General features: G+C 34.3%; 2 protein-coding genes across 3 annotated transcripts; one reads left to right on the forward strand and one right to left on the reverse strand.

The window, feature by feature from the left end:
• Positions 1-6,319: 6,319 nt before the first annotated feature.
• LOC122589993 (lipid phosphate phosphatase 2-like) lies at positions 6,320-12,327 on the reverse strand. 2 transcript variants are annotated; one of them, XM_043762326.1, is made up of 9 exons: positions 11,934-12,327; positions 9,170-9,232; positions 8,844-9,065; positions 8,181-8,268; positions 7,976-8,085; positions 7,779-7,869; positions 7,088-7,276; positions 6,932-6,991; positions 6,320-6,732 (listed from the first exon to the last, which is right to left on the reverse strand). In XM_043762326.1, exons 1-9 carry the CDS (start codon positions 11,988-11,990, stop codon positions 6,563-6,565), a joined length of 1,050 nt encoding a protein of 349 aa, XP_043618261.1. In that variant the 5' UTR covers positions 11,991-12,327; the 3' UTR covers positions 6,320-6,562. The 2 variants fall into 2 exon arrangements, with proteins under 2 accessions (XP_043618261.1, XP_043618260.1); XM_043762325.1 differs by lacking the exon at positions 11,934-12,327 and adding an exon at positions 10,693-11,747.
• A 1,099-nt stretch (positions 12,328-13,426) lies between these two features.
• LOC122589379 lies at positions 13,427-15,395 on the forward strand. Its single transcript, XM_043761669.1, has 2 exons — positions 13,427-13,617; positions 15,121-15,395. Exons 1-2 carry the CDS (start codon positions 13,483-13,485, stop codon positions 15,214-15,216), a joined length of 231 nt encoding a protein of 76 aa, XP_043617604.1. The 5' UTR covers positions 13,427-13,482; the 3' UTR covers positions 15,217-15,395.
• The last annotated feature ends 1,331 nt before the right edge of the window (positions 15,396-16,726 follow it).

Below are 16,726 nucleotides of genomic sequence, written 5' to 3' on the forward strand. Positions count from 1 at the left end.
TTACAATATGATTTTAAATAAACTTTGAAGTTGAGAACCACGCAAGATTTCTTCTCATTAAGTTGTTTTCTTTTTAATATGATGTTAAAAAAATAAAATATAACTCAAATATATAAATATATTTGATTTAAATTGAGATCTCTAAAATAGTTTGTAGACTTGTATCCACATGCACGACAAAAAGTACAACCAATGTGTCGGAGAGATTCATAATAGAAACTAGTAGTCCAATAATCAACAGCATAATATTCCGTCGGTCGCACACTAGTTCGACACTTCTACTTATAAATAATCAAGGTTTTATTTGAACTTTGTGCACTAAAAGTATAGTATAGTTATAATAATAATCTATGGTAACCATTGAAGATAAATAATTAACCATGTATTTGAACTTAAATTTTTCTGGACAATATCCTGTAAATGTATAAAATAGAATTATTAAAATCAAAAAAAAAAAAAAGAAAAAGAAACATAATTCGTTTACATGTGGAAAAAATAGCTAGATCTCAAAGTGTGGACTCTTTTTCCAATCTATGTTATTTATGCGAAAATGATAATTTTTTTTAACTAAATAGCCTAATAATACTCTTAAAGTCCTTCATTTGTTAGCGTAGTGGTTGGACACCCCGGATGTTGTAACCAGGGTCACATGTTTGAATCCCATCTCGAGCATTGTTACTAATCAATATTCTTGGTGCGCGAGTTGAATTTACCGGGTGGGGCGGGCGGTGGGAGAGGATCGGGTAGGCCCTCGGTATCCAGTCCGGATACCCGTGGTTCGGCCCTTCGTTGTTCTAAAAAAAAATAATCCTCTTAAAATATTGAGAAAGTGACATGTGGTATTCATTAATTATCTTTCCTAATCTTGCCCCTTGATTCTTTTACATATCATCATCTCATAATTAAAAGGATTATTAGACTATTTGATTAGAAAGATTAATCATTTTCATTCTTTCTATATATGGTTTGTGAGAACCTACAATTATGACTTATCATTATTACAATACTAGCTACATGACAAATATAATATAATGTTCATAACAATAGTATTCCCGTTGTAAAGAGAGTGGAGGAGATGAGATATATGGTATAGACAATCATATTTTTACTTAAAAAGAAGTCTTTTCTCAAATTACAAGGATTAAATCCGTGCATGGTGGATTAATAATCCATTGCAAATCGTAATACGTATGTTGGTAAAGTGTTTGACCTTGAAAAAAATCCACTCTGATTTGAGTTTCATTTTAGAGTAGATTATTACGGATTTTTGAAAATCCTAGGTTTTATTCTAGGAACTCGTGTAATAAATATTACGGGTTTTTTTTGAAAATTCTAGGTTTTAAACCTTGAAGAAATAATTGTTTTTTTTGTGTGTGTTATCTAATGTGCTGACGTTCAAAAAATCCAAGTCTGCTATTTGGTGGGCTATTTTGCCGTTAAAAAATCTTAATAAAGATACATATTGTGCGTTATATTTTAAAGAAATATTAAGAAAAAAAACATACAACGGTTGAAATGAACTTTACTTTTTTTTGGATTGGGCGGAATGAACTGTAAGTACCGTATATATATGTGAGCAAACAAGTCAATAACTAATACGTAGTGCTTATGTACGTATATACATTAATATTATTATTATTTATTCCCATTCAAATACATGAAAACCAAATTTTATAAGCTATATAAAACATAATATAATTTAGATATATAAACTAATAAAAAAAGAATCTCTCGACATACAAATTAAACCAGATCTGAAAATGTTGTATATAGAAGAGACATTGGCCACGGGCATGTACACATACATTTCGAATAATTAATACACCGATCCTTATAGCATGGTACATGTACATCACATGTACCTCACATAATATGCTTCTATAAATATAAGTCCATTTCTAGCTCAAAACTCACAAATACATATATACACAACAAAATTAAGATACATAAGTTAAGAATGGAAAAGTTTTTGACAAATTCAGTAGATGTTAACAAGGTTTGGAGGAGAAGATCATACGATGTTAGTGTTGAAGATAATAGTCCTGATCGTCGAAAGAACATGAAGACTATTCGGTTTGGAGAGAGCAATGGTCGATTTTCAAAGATCAAGAAGATGTTTAATTACATGGGTTCCGATGAACGGGCATCATCTCGTGCCAACAAGGATCCGCATTCTAAAAAGAAGATCGCAGCTTCTAGCAGCGAGTTTCAGAGCAGATTGCTTGTCGAAATTCATAAGAACACTTCATCTTCTCATGAATTGGGCTTAGTGTAATAATAATGTAGCAGCTAGCTTTGTAAAATCATTAATTAATTCCCGATTGTTGATTTGGAAAATCTTTTTCCACAAACATCCAACTTTATATTGAAGTATTAAATTTGATCTTATCTTCCTAAATTTCTCTTTTCTTATAATATATACACGAGTTCTGCTATATATAGTGAAGCTAGCTAGTCGACGTCCGTGATTGTCCAAAACCTTATATTTCACCATTTCGGGCATTAAAACTTCAACAATAGAGAGCTATATATATAACTTCTAAAAATTGGGTTAAGACCCCTTAAATTTGTTTCTTTAACTCTCAAATGATCTAAGTTAATTATTTTAGTTATGGTGGTGATGTGTTATCTTACTCCCTCCTTCCTAGCTATTTTAGTTGTCTATCTTATAATATGTTTGTTGCTCTCAAAATAATTTTTCACTTTTACAAAAACAGATTAATTAGTCTCATGTTTACCTAATATATAGTTAATTAGTTATCTTTATTATAGTTTTTCATGTCCAAATACAAGGGCAAAAATTATTTTTCGAACGAATAGCAGCTTTCATTAACTACTAACAAAAATACTACTATATGTTTACAATAAAATATATATGAGTCACTTAATTTCTTATTACACTCCTAAATTCGCTTCCACATGGAAATAAATTAAGTGATTTGCCCCTTCTTCATCGATCGATCCAAGAAAAAGAATTGACTTAGGGAAAAGCAAGGTAAGATAATTCTTCCTTGCGTTAACTAGTTATTATAAATAAATTTTCATTTTACTATTTCGTAATACTTTTTTGGAGCTTGTTGATATCGAATTACTTTATAAATAATATAATATGAGAAATCCTTATAAGAAAGTTACATAGATGAAAAAAGAAACAAGAAAAGTCACGAGATGCTTATAAATCGTATTCTGCTTGTATACATAAAGACATAGTCGACACATATCTATAAGCAATGTGTGCATCAAATCGTACGCAAAGATTGATTCAGTTTTGATACATACGCAAAAAAATAATACTCGTATGTAAAAGATTAACTGGGATAGAAATAGAAAGAAGCATTGTACGACTAATTGGGATAACTGGTGTAATTTTGTATTGTCTTAAAGATTTGTACAGTTTGCCTCATCACTTTTCGGTGGTGTAGGCTGTGTGAATAAAAGTTAACTTTAAAAAAATTTTTTTTGTAAAAGATTAAAATATCTATCCATTCCGACAACGTAGAAAAAGAATCTTTAAGCATGGAAGGGATATATTAAACGGGCCCTATGTATTTGTATCTGAATAGACATTTGCCATTGCGCATTGCCATGATACATGGATCCTAAATAATTGTGGATATATATTTTAAATTATTTGATTTTGGAAAGATCTTTAGTTCCGTCTTACTTTTTACATTTGTGAGGATAAATAATAAGAGGTTTTTTTTTGAGTTTTTAGTTTCATCTCATACATTCATATAACTAGGTGTAAAAAAAGACTTTGAACCAAAAAATGGGAAAGTTTGGGACCAAAAACCTTGAGCGAATTTTTCCCGGATGGCAAAGGAGTATTAGCTATAAGAATACAAAAATGTGTGGTATTTATGGTTGGTCGGTCAAACCAACTTTTTTTGGTTTGGAAATGTCGGAGTAAAGACCGGACCACTTGTGCTCTGGCCGGGCAAGTACTAGGCTGGTTTCTATCGATTTTAGGTTAGACTCTCTCGGGCTTTCTGCTCACCCATAAGGGGCGAAGCTGCTTCTTGATAGAGTAAGGAATTTATACCTTTGGATCGAACTAGGAATCATACATTCGCTTGTATACAAGACCGGAGCAAGAAAATTTGTTGAGTGGGTTCATAATGTCAATGCTAATAAATCAAATGAGGGTGTTCAAATATAACTTTTAATGAAATTAACAATAGTTTATATTCGAAAAATGACAAAAATAAAAATAAAACTATTCAATGGATTTGACTACTGCACCCTCTCGAGTTTATGTAGCACCGCCTTGACGCCTTCATATGTATATATACACAAAAACACACCCAAAAATGATTCACCCTTCATAAGTTATACTCACTACAGCAATGGTATGTCATGTATCATTAATAAGAGAATATATTTTTAATTTGCTAGGCATTCTTTATGTATCATATTCTAGCTACACACACAGGAAATATAAATAAGTTGCTGCCTCTAGCTTTATTATAGAGACATTATAATTTATAAATATGCATAGATGTATAGATTTGTATGAATATTTATGTTTAAAAAAGAAAAAGATTAGAAAGAAGAAAGAATTTGTTATGGATGCGGAAAGAAGAGTAGAAGTTACTATATCTCAAGGGACATTGGTGATTGGCCAACATAACACATGAAAGCATGCATCATTGAATTGTAGTATAGTATGGTCCTTATGACATGTTACATGTGCATCACATGTGGATCTAATAATAATGATGCTTCTATATATACTCTGTAAACGAGAGGGCTACCAGCGTAATGGGACGACAATGGCTGTGGTGGTGGCGGTGGCGGTGGCGGCAGGCCAGTGACGGTAACGGTGTGGTTATTAATGTAAAAGTAATTGATGTAAAATGATTATTGTATTTATTTTAAGGGTTAAGAAATGTATGTTGTAAATAATTTATTTAAGAGTATTATAGGTATGTTATACGAAAATATTTAAATTAGTGAATAAATTAGGAAAGTAGTTTGGATAGTTAGGGTTGAAAAATATTGCAAGTATTTTTCGGATATATGTGGTGCGTAGTTTGGATAGATAGGATTGGAAGATATTGTAAGTACTTTTTGGATATATGTGGTGCGTGGGTTGAGAATGTTTTTATCAGAAATGAGCCATATCCAAAAATGAAGTTACACTTAAACGTAATGGGGGATTTGGGGGGTTAATATTGTGTTTGAAAGCTTAAGTAGGATGAGGTTATGTTAAGATTCATTCACGGGCGGTAGCTGGTCGGAGCCTGCTTTACGTCATTGAATAGTGTGTGTCAGACTTGTCGTAGACTCCCTAATGGTGGCTGGTCGGAACCTGCATTATGCTGGCAAAAGTCTTCGTTACTGAGTAGCTAACTTGTTGCATGTATAGGTTTGCATTGAGAAGTTCCAGACTTCCAGTTATGTGTGACAGATGAAACAGAGCCAAACCAAGACCTCTTGTATACAATTTGTTTCTACAGATGACTCAGAATCGAATCAGGCAGAGGCAATGCAGTGGCTGAAAAAATGGAGGTTGATAATTACATATGACCCAAATCAAGCTGTGATGCGGTATACTACAAATTATTGGTAGGACTGACGGTTATCAAGATCGAGATCCTACCCAGACTGGATCAAAACACATTTTCACAATTTATAACGACTAAAAAGAAGCAATTGCAAGATGTAAATACAAAATTACCAAATTCTCTCCCCCTTCAATCAGCAATTCCTACTATATATATAATATTACTAGTTTACTACTACTATTACTATGAGATTTTCATGCGGCTTCATGTATAACCACTTAGTTTAAGGCTAAATGATGCGTTCTGGTTTTCAAACATGCAGAAAGTTGAAAACACAACATTCATACCAAAATTTCCCGGAATTTCTTATGTTCTTATAAATCATTATAACGTTTCTGACATATAATTTAGTTCATCCATGATTATTTTTTGTGTGATAGATTTGTTAGAATATGACTCGCAATGAGATGAGGGTTCAACAAGGTTGCCCACAGTCACCAGCAGTGGATCAAGAGGGATGAGGATTTTGACATGAAGTTTGGATAGGGAACAAACTACTAAAGTGACCGAATCTAAATTCAAACCTTCAAAAACCAGAAAGACAAACCCTAAATATATCATTCTGGCCCAATTTCTTCTAAATGAACATGATTCAATAGTTCACTAGTACATGCAATATATTACTGGGCTTATAGTATATTAGAAGTGATTAACTATGTAATCAGTACCATCATATCTTAGCAAACCAAAGGAATCTTTTATTCTTTTGCAACACAGTTAGTATCAAACCAGTGTATAGAAAAAAAAAAGTAAAAAAAGAATGAACGGACAATCTAGTTGTATGTAAGATACAACGGCCAAACGGCATAAAGATAAAGGTTGAGTGTTAGATGTAACTTTCCTAAAGATAAAGAGTGTTTGTGAATAAGGTGTGAACTTGGTGTACATTCAGTTACGATTACCACAACCTACGTTACAATCAATTGTACAAATTCTGTTCATTTCTTCACCGTTGATTCAAGTTTATACTTCCAAAATATAGAAAGATAGTAAGACTACCTTATACCAGATTCAGGATCATCAAGTGTTGATCGGGGATTCTCTAATGAAGACTCTGTTACTTGAACTTCAGAGAGCATGTTGTTTTGGGTAGCCGAAGGTCCACATTCTTGAGAATGTGAACGAGACTCTTCTTGAGCCCGGAAATATGCATAAGGTCCCCAACCTTCACAAGTATATAAAAAGAAGTAAGTTGCAGGAAAAAAACCATGAAAGCAAATCGAAGGATTAGACTCCGAAAAACATATAACAATAATAATAATAAATTAATAATAACAATAACAGTAAGAAAATATATTAAGACAATCATTTAGTTTTAACGAAGGGAATTTAAAGTCAAACCCAAAATAGTGTTCGAAAGATACCTTCTTCATGATATGGTGGTGCAAAAAACTGTAAATAGCAAAATGTAGCAATGGAAATACCTGCAATAAGTCAGATAACTATTTCAAATGAGGAACATAGTTTTAATTCAATCAAGAAAACCATCTAAAGCCATATTTCACCAAGTGTGAATCTACCTATTAGACCTCCTGCAAATACGTCCTGCCAGTGATGCCAATAATCATCTACACGAGAAACGCCAACAAGAGATGCAACAAGTAATGGCAAAAAGACCAAGCATAGCTTTGCAACATGGCCTTTACAGTCAAAAACTCTTATTTTTCCGCATAGATAGAGTGACAAGAATCCAAGACCCGAAAAAGACCCTGCAATAAAATTAAAAAATTTCTGAAATGATGATGAAATTTATATGGATTTGACTGAACTATGAATCCAGAATTAGTTAGTGGTAGAGGTGGAATTTTTGGCACATTTACTTCTATTGGGTAAAATAAGAATGAGTTGATTCAGATCATATCTAATCCTGATAGGTAAATTGGAAATATTACATTAAATAGGAAATGGGTAAAACGGGTCAAAAGTTGCCTAAATTGTATATACAAAATCCAGTGTACAAAACCTCATAAATATTTTTTATTTAAAATATATTAGACTGTTGCTAACAAAACGTGATATTTTTATCATTTCTCACACACTAGCTGTTAAGAATAAAGACACTTTCAAAAAAATGGTCAACCCAAACCGTCCCAAACAAAAATTACCTATTACCCATATTGAGCTGTTATCCAAGCCACCTATGACCCCACCCACCAAATTTGCCGGCTCTAACATTTCAGCACATATTAAATCATGTAGTTTGATACTCACATGAAGTATGTCCACTCGGAAAACTCTTATGGCCTTCTCTTACATCATTGCTGTTGCCGTGACAAATAACATTTCCCATTTGATCATAAAACTGAACAGAATGGGAGAATCCTAATAAAAGGCATGCAAATCTTTCACAAGGACAAGGAGTCAAACAATCATCATATTTGAGCAACATGAATTCTAAAGTAACTTACATCTTTTCCATCTGGAAAACAACGCCAAAAAAAGTCTGGTCGAGGTCTACCAACTGCATCTTTTATAGCATCCGTTATAACTCCAGTTATTAAAACGGAAAATAAAAGCCCTGTGATAACAAAAAAAGATGATTAATCAGATTCTTGAAACCAGAGCATGCATGGGAAGTTTTAAATTTGATGACAGGATGAAACATTGAGTCACCTAATATGGCATGATGAAGATCATAGACATCTCTTCTACAAAAATAGAAGGCCAGAAAGACGGCAATTGGAAACAATACTGCATATACCTAATGCAAAAACATGAATATTATGTTAATTCTATATTGCTGAACTTCTTCCTGATTTGTAAATGACTAAGGGTGTGTGGGGATCTGCATTTGAAGTGATTATTGCAATATCTAGTCATAGTTATCTGTTATGCTTCCTCACAAGGTGGCCTAGTGGTCAAGAGTCCCAATGTCCTCATAAGAAGTCTCATGTTCAAACCTTCCCAGGTAAACATCTTGGGGGTGGCCAAGAAAAGGGTTCGGAAATGGTCATGGGGATACCCCAGTTAGACGGTGTAAATCTGAGTCAAGGACTCGCCCACCCTGGGTATCCTGAACAAGAAAAGCCTCACTCACTTAATAATATGTGTTGGGTATTCTAGAAAAGTAATTATGGGCTTATAAGAGAATGGGGTAGAAGGTAAAAGTAACATGTCTGATTATTAAAAGGTAAGAGTAAGATGTCTAGTTCTGAAAATAAAACCAAAGCTACCTGACTATCGAACTTAAATTAACCAATGTCTGGTTTTAATTATTTAATTTGCAATAATCATTTTGAAAACATGCATGCCCTAAATGATGGAAAGATTGCTAACCGGAACAGTCCACAATGGCACAGTGTTATCCTTAAAAGGATACTTAAGATCAGTCATCATGTCTTTTCCCACAAAACGATAGAAAGGAGGGATACAGTTTAGAACAATCATTATGACCGCCAATATCATAAGAATCAACCAATCATAGATGTGATTCCTTGCCACTGCCATCCCATGAGATCTCACTGTATGAGTTACCAACTGTCCCTCCCTTATTCTACTCTGTACATATGCACAAAACATAGCATAAATGAGTGAAAAGTTAAGATCTGGTCGTTAGGACTTAGGACTACAGTCAAGAAGATATAGTTATATACAAGTCATACCTCTGCCATAGAGTCATCTATTAAGGAGGAATAAAGGTGTTTACCCCGCTTGTTTGCTGCATCCTGTAGAAACCTATAGAATCAGTCTTTAATTGGAACATCATTTATTCAACCTAATTCAATGACAAATGACTACAAATAGAAAATTTATGATGGAACACAAATAGGGGTATCACATGTACTGTATATTGGGCTTTATATATTCCTGCTAACTTTTACATGGGCAACTAACGCCTGACTCTTGGACATAACTGGACATGAGTGGTTCTAATATTTTACTTAATTAGCCCATAAAAGGGTCAAAGATAAATCATGTATATGTCTCTGCCTGCATTAAGTCTAACGTCCCAATCCCAAAACTTAAAGCTAACATGTTATTAGTAGCTCAACAAGGACTTATAAAGAACACACAATCTAAGATGACACTTAGTAAGTTTAGATTGTTTGGTAGCTTTGTATGCACGTGTATATAGGCCTTCAATTAAAAAATCCTGGCCTTCTTTATCACCAAGATCGTTCATTATAGTCATTCTTATATGCAATACATAAGAGTTGATCATTTTTATGGTTTCAAGAAGGATAATTAGCATCTAGCCCATATGCATATATGCAGGGTACAACTACACTATTTCCGTGAACTTAACAGACAAATGCCCAACAAGACAAAAGAGCACCATGGATGTCACATCATGTGCCACATGACTTCCGTCCACTGCTACTTACCCACTAAGAATCCCCTTGTTATGGTCCCCTAATGATCCCAGACCACTTCCCCGCCAAATTTTCTTTATTGGTATTTTAACACCAATCAGCATATTGGTGCCAATACCGCCCCGACGCCCCCACGTCATACCACACCGGGCTCAACCCATTGCCAGACGACTTATTCCCCGATACCCTTTGCCCTAAACGGCTAAACATGAGGTCTAAGGGTGATGGCATCACCACCACCCACCACTCACTCACCACTCACTTCCAACCAATCACATTATACCACTTCAAATCCACCACTCACCCAAATTTTGTTGGCATTGCCACCACTCACTACAATTTTATTTTTATTTTTAAAACTAAAATTTCATTAAACATAAAACCATTACATAATACTAGATAAAACATAATAAAACATTACACAATACTAAATAAAACTTAATAAAACATTACACAATACTAAATAAAACATAATAAAACATTACATAATACTAAATAAAACATAATAAAACATTACATAATAAAATACGTAAACCTAACACTCGGAATAGTCCGAGTCCACAGTACTGTCACCGCGTTGCGGTGAATGTAGCGGTAGGGTTCAGGAGACCCTACTCTGTCGCCGGGTTAAGGAGATACGTACTCCTCCCCCGGGTCAGAGTAGTAATCTACATCCTGACCACCACCGACACCGCCTTGCCAGAACAGCCCGTGGTCTAGCGTGGATGTCAAAGTCGTAGAAGCGGTGGTAAGCTGAAAAATAACTTGATTTAGCCAATCTATCTTCTGACGAAGATACATCACATACTCACTTTCGTTGCGGTTAAGAACCCGATTGGGAGCTTCAAGTCGGTTGATCTGGGCTTGGTAAGCCGCATTGTTTTCAGACATGCTCTGAATGACGTTGTTGACTACAGATCGGTGTCTGTCGTTGTTGTTCATGTGTCTTTGCAATCGACATTTTTACATTCCACAGAGTCATATTTTCATTGTTGTTTGCCATGTTTGGAGTGAAATGTGTGGATGAATGAATGGGTAAATGTGTGTAAATATGAATGTGTGAATATAAATATGTATGCATGAATGAATGGGTACGTAAAAGTGTGTTTAAATAGATAAAAGGGGTTAAAAAAAAAAGTAAGTTGCATACGGTCAAAAAATGTGTAACGGTCACCAAGGCCTTAAGTTCCATGCGAGTGGAAGTTCCACCCGATTTCCCCCACCCATGTGTGGTTCACCGTCGGCGGCGGTGTTCCGCTAGTGGTTTGACCAACCACTCGCCTTTAATCCGGGTGATGCCAACACCCTAACTAATCTAATATCATAACAATCACTAGATTGGGAATATTTGCCATTATTATTACTCTTGTTAGTTATACGAAATCTTCATTTGAAAACTAAAATTTGTGTGAAAACCAAAAAACTGGCCAAACACACCGTGATTTGAAAGTTAACACAATGTGTTTATAGCTGCTCACAACCACCACCATCATCTCTCTCTTTGCTCCTCCTCCGGCGAGCCATGGCAGTAAACCACCACACTATCTCTTGGATCGCGGCTCATCAAATCCACACCATTCCTATATGGCTTCCAACCCCTTTATAAATGCCTCAAGGTTGGCTACCGAGAAAGGCGAAGCCTCTCTGGCAACCATTCGATTAAGAGCTTCGCCCGTACCGTACCACAATTTCCGGCAATGGTGTTGGTGGTGGGCAGCTATAAACACATTGTGTAAAGTTTCAAATCACAGTGGCCAGTCTTCTGATTTTCACACAAATTGTAGTTTTCGAATGATCACAACCCTGCTAGTTATATATAAAGATGAAAACTTTTCCAAGTTCCAACAATATAAGTGGGGATATTATTAAACTCTTAAACCAAGTAAAAGCATATGTGTTTGAACTAACTATTATTTTCTAAATAATTGCCAATTCGTGCAAAAATTCAACATTTAAACCTTAAAATGTACACCTATGAAAACTAATAAGTATAGTATAGATGTAAATGTGAAATAAAAGTAAAACTGTGAAGATGATAATGGAGAAAATGTACCTGAGAGGAATGACCAAGATTGAAAAGGGATCTCAATTTCGATTGCCAAGTACCCATTTTTACAAATACTAAGACCTTAAATTCTACTTTGCAATTATAATACCATGTTTTTTTGAGCAACAAAGAGGGAATCACGATTAGATATATAAATATATAATATAATACAGCAAATAATTGAGGAGGGGGAAGTATTGAGTGTGGGAATGGACCTATTATAATATAACATCAGTAGTTATTAATTTAAACTATGGATATATATCTGGATATGAGTGATGACTAGTGAGTGTGTGAGTAGGGATCATATTTATGTCGATGATAGTGTTAGTGTGTCGTGTGTGTATGTATATGAATATATATATAACAAAATGTCAGCGGTATTGATGTAACTCACATGGAGAGATAGAAAAATGTGGTTTGTACCAACAGCAATGTTTGGAACAGACTAAACTGATAATACGGTATTTCTTTGGTGGTGGAACTAGGTAAGATGCCCCCGTGTTACTGCGGTTAAACACAACATGATTTTATGTGTGGCTCGAAAGTTTAAGGTATGTGTAATACCATTACAACACATAGATAGACAATTTTACTTTTGTTTAATCAAAAATCAATCTCATGAACAAAAACTAGCGAATGCGCTGATAGCGGCGGCGGTGACTTGTGTTGATTGTGATGAGTCAGTAAATAATGTAGGTAATTAACATATAATGAGTATAATATATGTATTTTAAGAATTAAGTGATAAATGATATAAATAGATGAGATGAGAATGTTGATCATTTCGTATATCTTGAAAGTGCAACTTTTGTTATTTACCTTAATCTTATAACAAATATCAATCTCATTTGATCACTTATTATTGCCTTCAGAGTATTCATGTGTTTTACCTTAAGATTATAAAAATATTAACAAACCTCATATATATTCTTTTTATAAGGGGTTCTTCTTTTTAATTGACTGATTACTAGTTCACAAAATAAGATACAACTTTATATAAAATTAATGTTATTATAGTATAACCATACAATATTGAACACTTGATCAACTTATCAAAGTAATAAATGAAGTTGTCATTCAAAACTCATTTAGAGACCGATAGTTGTGACATGAATACATGATACATCAATACAAATCATTCATCACGTATGGATATTAAAAAAAAAAAAAATTTCCTAATACAATACATCAATACGTCACGATCGATGGATTTAGTTTTGAAACGTTAGTTATGCTAAACAAAAATAATTAGCAGCGCAGCTTGTTGCCCGTTTGTCTTCTATTTCTATATAAATTACTATTTTTTTTATTATTATCTTGAACGTTTTAGAAAAAAAAAATTAAAAAATACAATACATTAAAAAGTTAGTACATAAAATGATTATAAAAAAACATAAAAAAAATAGAAGGTAGAAGTAAAATCATTGATCCTCTAAAGAGCCCAGCCCAGCCCAGCCCAGCCCAGCCCTAGGTGCTTTTAGTTTACTATAGACTTGTTTGAAAGAAGATCAGAATTCAGAAGGTCGAAAGCTTAAGAGAAGGAAAGGGGAGAATGGGGGTTTTCTGGGGGACTCGAGTAATGGAACTAGTGAAGAAACACGATTCAGGAGGTCTTGTTTGGAAGAGAATCAAACTCACCACCACCCGTAAAGCCAACGCCAAGAAACGTATTCTCCGTGTTTGGCAGGTCCACAAACCAAATCCTATTATTATTATTTTTTTTCATTACAATTTTAGGGTTTACATTTCATCACATGATATGTATTTATTTATGGTTAATCAATTCAACTGATGACTGTATAAGCTTCAGATTCATTGAAATGAAGTAACGCCGTATTAAAATAATCCATACAGATACAGTACATTATTTTTTGCTGGTCCTTTATTACTTTTAAGACTTTAGCACATTTCATATCGTTTCTAACTTATTAAACGGCGAACGGAGGAGGGTTTTCCTGGGAACCAGGATTCCCCGTGACCGTTTGTAAACACTTTCACTGGTCACTAGTCTCGGGAAGTTTGAACCTGAGACTTCTTGTGAGGACATCAATATGTTTACAAATTAAGGCAGACATTGAATTTTTGACATCGTCTTACATAGTGGACAATCCGTTTCGTTAAAATTCCCAATTTCTTACTTACACATAGCCTGGATAGGACAACCTGCCATACAAGTTGAGGTTTTTTAGGAGAGGAAAAACCGCAAAAGCTCATGATTTCGCTACCAAGGGAAGACACCGAGTGGCTCCAAACGGAGTTGATGAACTTTTTGGCTGCAAAGGGTCCATTTATCTGAAAGTACAATATTAGTTTATTACCTTATCCTCCCTGTTCCGACACCACATTTTTCTCTCGTTGATATTTAATGGCTTGTTGAATACCCGCACATCCTATTTTACAACTGTTTATGCATACCATTTTTTAGTGTTATACTACTTCACTCTAATAGGCCAAATCAGAAACCAACCCATACTATCTATAAGACAGTCCACAAACTTGGGGTAGCGTATCCATTGTCAATAGCCACACATAGCACAGGATCTGATATGTTTCTCCATATTTTTGAGAGTTTTTTGTTACTTCGATCTGTTAGCCAGTTTCTTTTTCCTTCATTTCATTATTAATACAGTATGTTGTTGATTATGATTGTCTACCTGTACTGAATTGAATGTCTGTGATTTTTGATTAATCTTTCATTAGATGTTTGTAATCACTTGGTGTTGGTATATATGTTATGTTTTTTAATTTAAATACCCTGGCTCTGTGGAGATTGTTATGCTTTGTTGTTAGAAAATACCTGTCTATGGGACTAACATGGTGTTAGAACCTGTTTTATAAAGGCAACTTTAACTGTCAATCAGTAGGTAGCGATCAAAAACTTCAGATTGTTATATTACGACACAGAAATAACTTACTATCCCTTTTCATTTTTTGTTACTCTTTTGCTTCTATGCATTGATTTTTCCCCAGTGATAATTTATTACTCTTTTGTCATTCTTTCATTTCTGATTTCTCTTTTAAGCACACCTTCTGTTAGACTTTTTGTTATGGTTTTATGTGTTCTTACTGCAGTTTTTACCTAACTATGCCTATAGTAAATTGCTTGACTACTTTCGTTATGGATGCAATTGTTCCTTAAAATCAACTACATTTGATACTTGAAATGATAACAAGTTTTTGTATCATGTAGAATGAGGCTGTCCTGAGGGCATGCTCAGAGCCACCACCTTCAAAGATGAATGCAGAAGGAGCTGGGGTTCAACAAGGCACAAATAGCCAAGACTAGACAACAATTTGTAATTAGATCATTGAACAAGCCTGAAGAGTTTAATTCTTGTTCTTTACCTTGCCATATGATTATTGTATGTTAAACACTTTCACCTTTCTTTAGCATAGACTTTTAAACGATTGTTGAAATCCATAAATTTTTGGTGAAAGTGACGAAGATATGGGTTGTTTTGCTCAGTATGATTGTCGTCTAGCTTTATTCCTATAATGATGATGATATCATATCACCGTTAGGTTTTTATCATGCTGTTTGCTTTATTGTTGGTATTAGTCCCTCGGTCTCTCCTCTTTTCTCTTTAAAAAAATAAGAGAGGAATTTCTTCACAGAACCCACTTGATCATGTGAGAGATGGGTTATGGCCTTATGGGATCAATAGGAAGACGCACTCGCTCGTGCAAGACCTAGTTGGTTTGAGATCCTTTTGGGGACTTCACAGAAAAACAAGAGTTTTCTTCATCCTTTTGGTGACTCTGCTCGTGCATGATCTAGTTGGTTTGAGAACTCACTTGATCATGTGAGGGATGGGTTATGGGTATTAATATATTATTGAGTACTTGATTACCAACAAAAGGATCAGACTATTTAGCCGTAACAATAATCTGCTTGTTTAACCCAGTTGCTAATTTCCAGTAACAAGATAGTTAGGGTTGGGTGGTTGGTTCGATTTCCTTTGGGATACTTGACTTTCCTTGTGCAGAAGGAAAGCCCATCTTGCTCCGAATCACCTAAGAAACGACAGAACAGACATTGGATGTATTGTGTACCAAGTCTACTAGGTCCATTTTTCTTGCAATGAACAATTGTTTTCAAGCCTAAATATGTAGTCCATTGTAAGAAATATATAAACAAACATAACGATCTTTTGATACTAATGATATGATTAGTGTGTTAACACTGAAGAAGCTTAAATTGTAAATTTAAAATCATAAGTCTACACTCAAATTCATATCTATAATTTATAATACATAACGAGCATGGTACCCGCGCAATGCGGCGGCGGTGGTGGAAAAGGCGGTCTAGTGGTGTCGGTGATGGTACTATTAGTGGTGGTGGTAGTGTCAAGTGGTGTAGGTGGAAATTTTTAGAAGATAAGAGCTTAACGTGTTAAGTATTAAAATAAGGGTTTATGGTGTAAATTAATTCATTAAGGGCAAAGTTGGTAATTTATAAAACTCTTTCCATAGTGGGTTTTTATTAAGGGACAATTTAGTAATTTCGTATGTGACATATGAGTAACTATTTCTATTTTGAGGGGGGTGCATAATCTTTATAAAGGAGTATAGATAAGGGAAAGTTGGTAATTTATAAAACTCTTTCCATAGTGGATTTTTATTAAGGGGCAATTTAGTAATTTCGTATGTGACATATGAGTTCCTATTTCTATTTTGAGGGGGGTGCATAATCTTTACAAAGGAGTATAGATAAAGTTACAATCTCAATTAAGGAATTGAAGTATCTAAATGCCCCTCTCCTTTATTCAATATTTTATACATCTCTACTTAATATA

The sequence above is a fragment of the Erigeron canadensis genome, chromosome 2, assembly GCF_010389155.1.
Source record: "Erigeron canadensis isolate Cc75 chromosome 2, C_canadensis_v1, whole genome shotgun sequence".
Lineage (NCBI taxonomy): Eukaryota > Viridiplantae > Streptophyta > Magnoliopsida > Asterales > Asteraceae > Erigeron > Erigeron canadensis.

Coding starts and splice junctions, on each gene's coding strand:
- LOC122589993 (XM_043762325.1), bottom strand. CDS start 10,758: ATGCGGCTTACCAAGCCCAGATCAACCGACTTGAAGCTCCCAATCGGG. Junction 9,233..10,692: donor GGTTCTTAACCGCAACGAAA/GTGAGTATGTGA, acceptor AGGTTTCTACAG/GATGCAGCAAACAAGCGGGG. Junction 9,066..9,169: donor TAGATGACTCTATGGCAGAG/GTATGACTTGTA, acceptor GCATATGTACAG/AGTAGAATAAGGGAGGGACA.
- LOC122589379 (XM_043761669.1), top strand. CDS start 13,483: ATGGGGGTTTTCTGGGGGACTCGAGTAATGGAACTAGTGAAGAAACAC. Junction 13,618..15,120: donor GTATTCTCCGTGTTTGGCAG/GTCCACAAACCA, acceptor TGTATCATGTAG/AATGAGGCTGTCCTGAGGGC.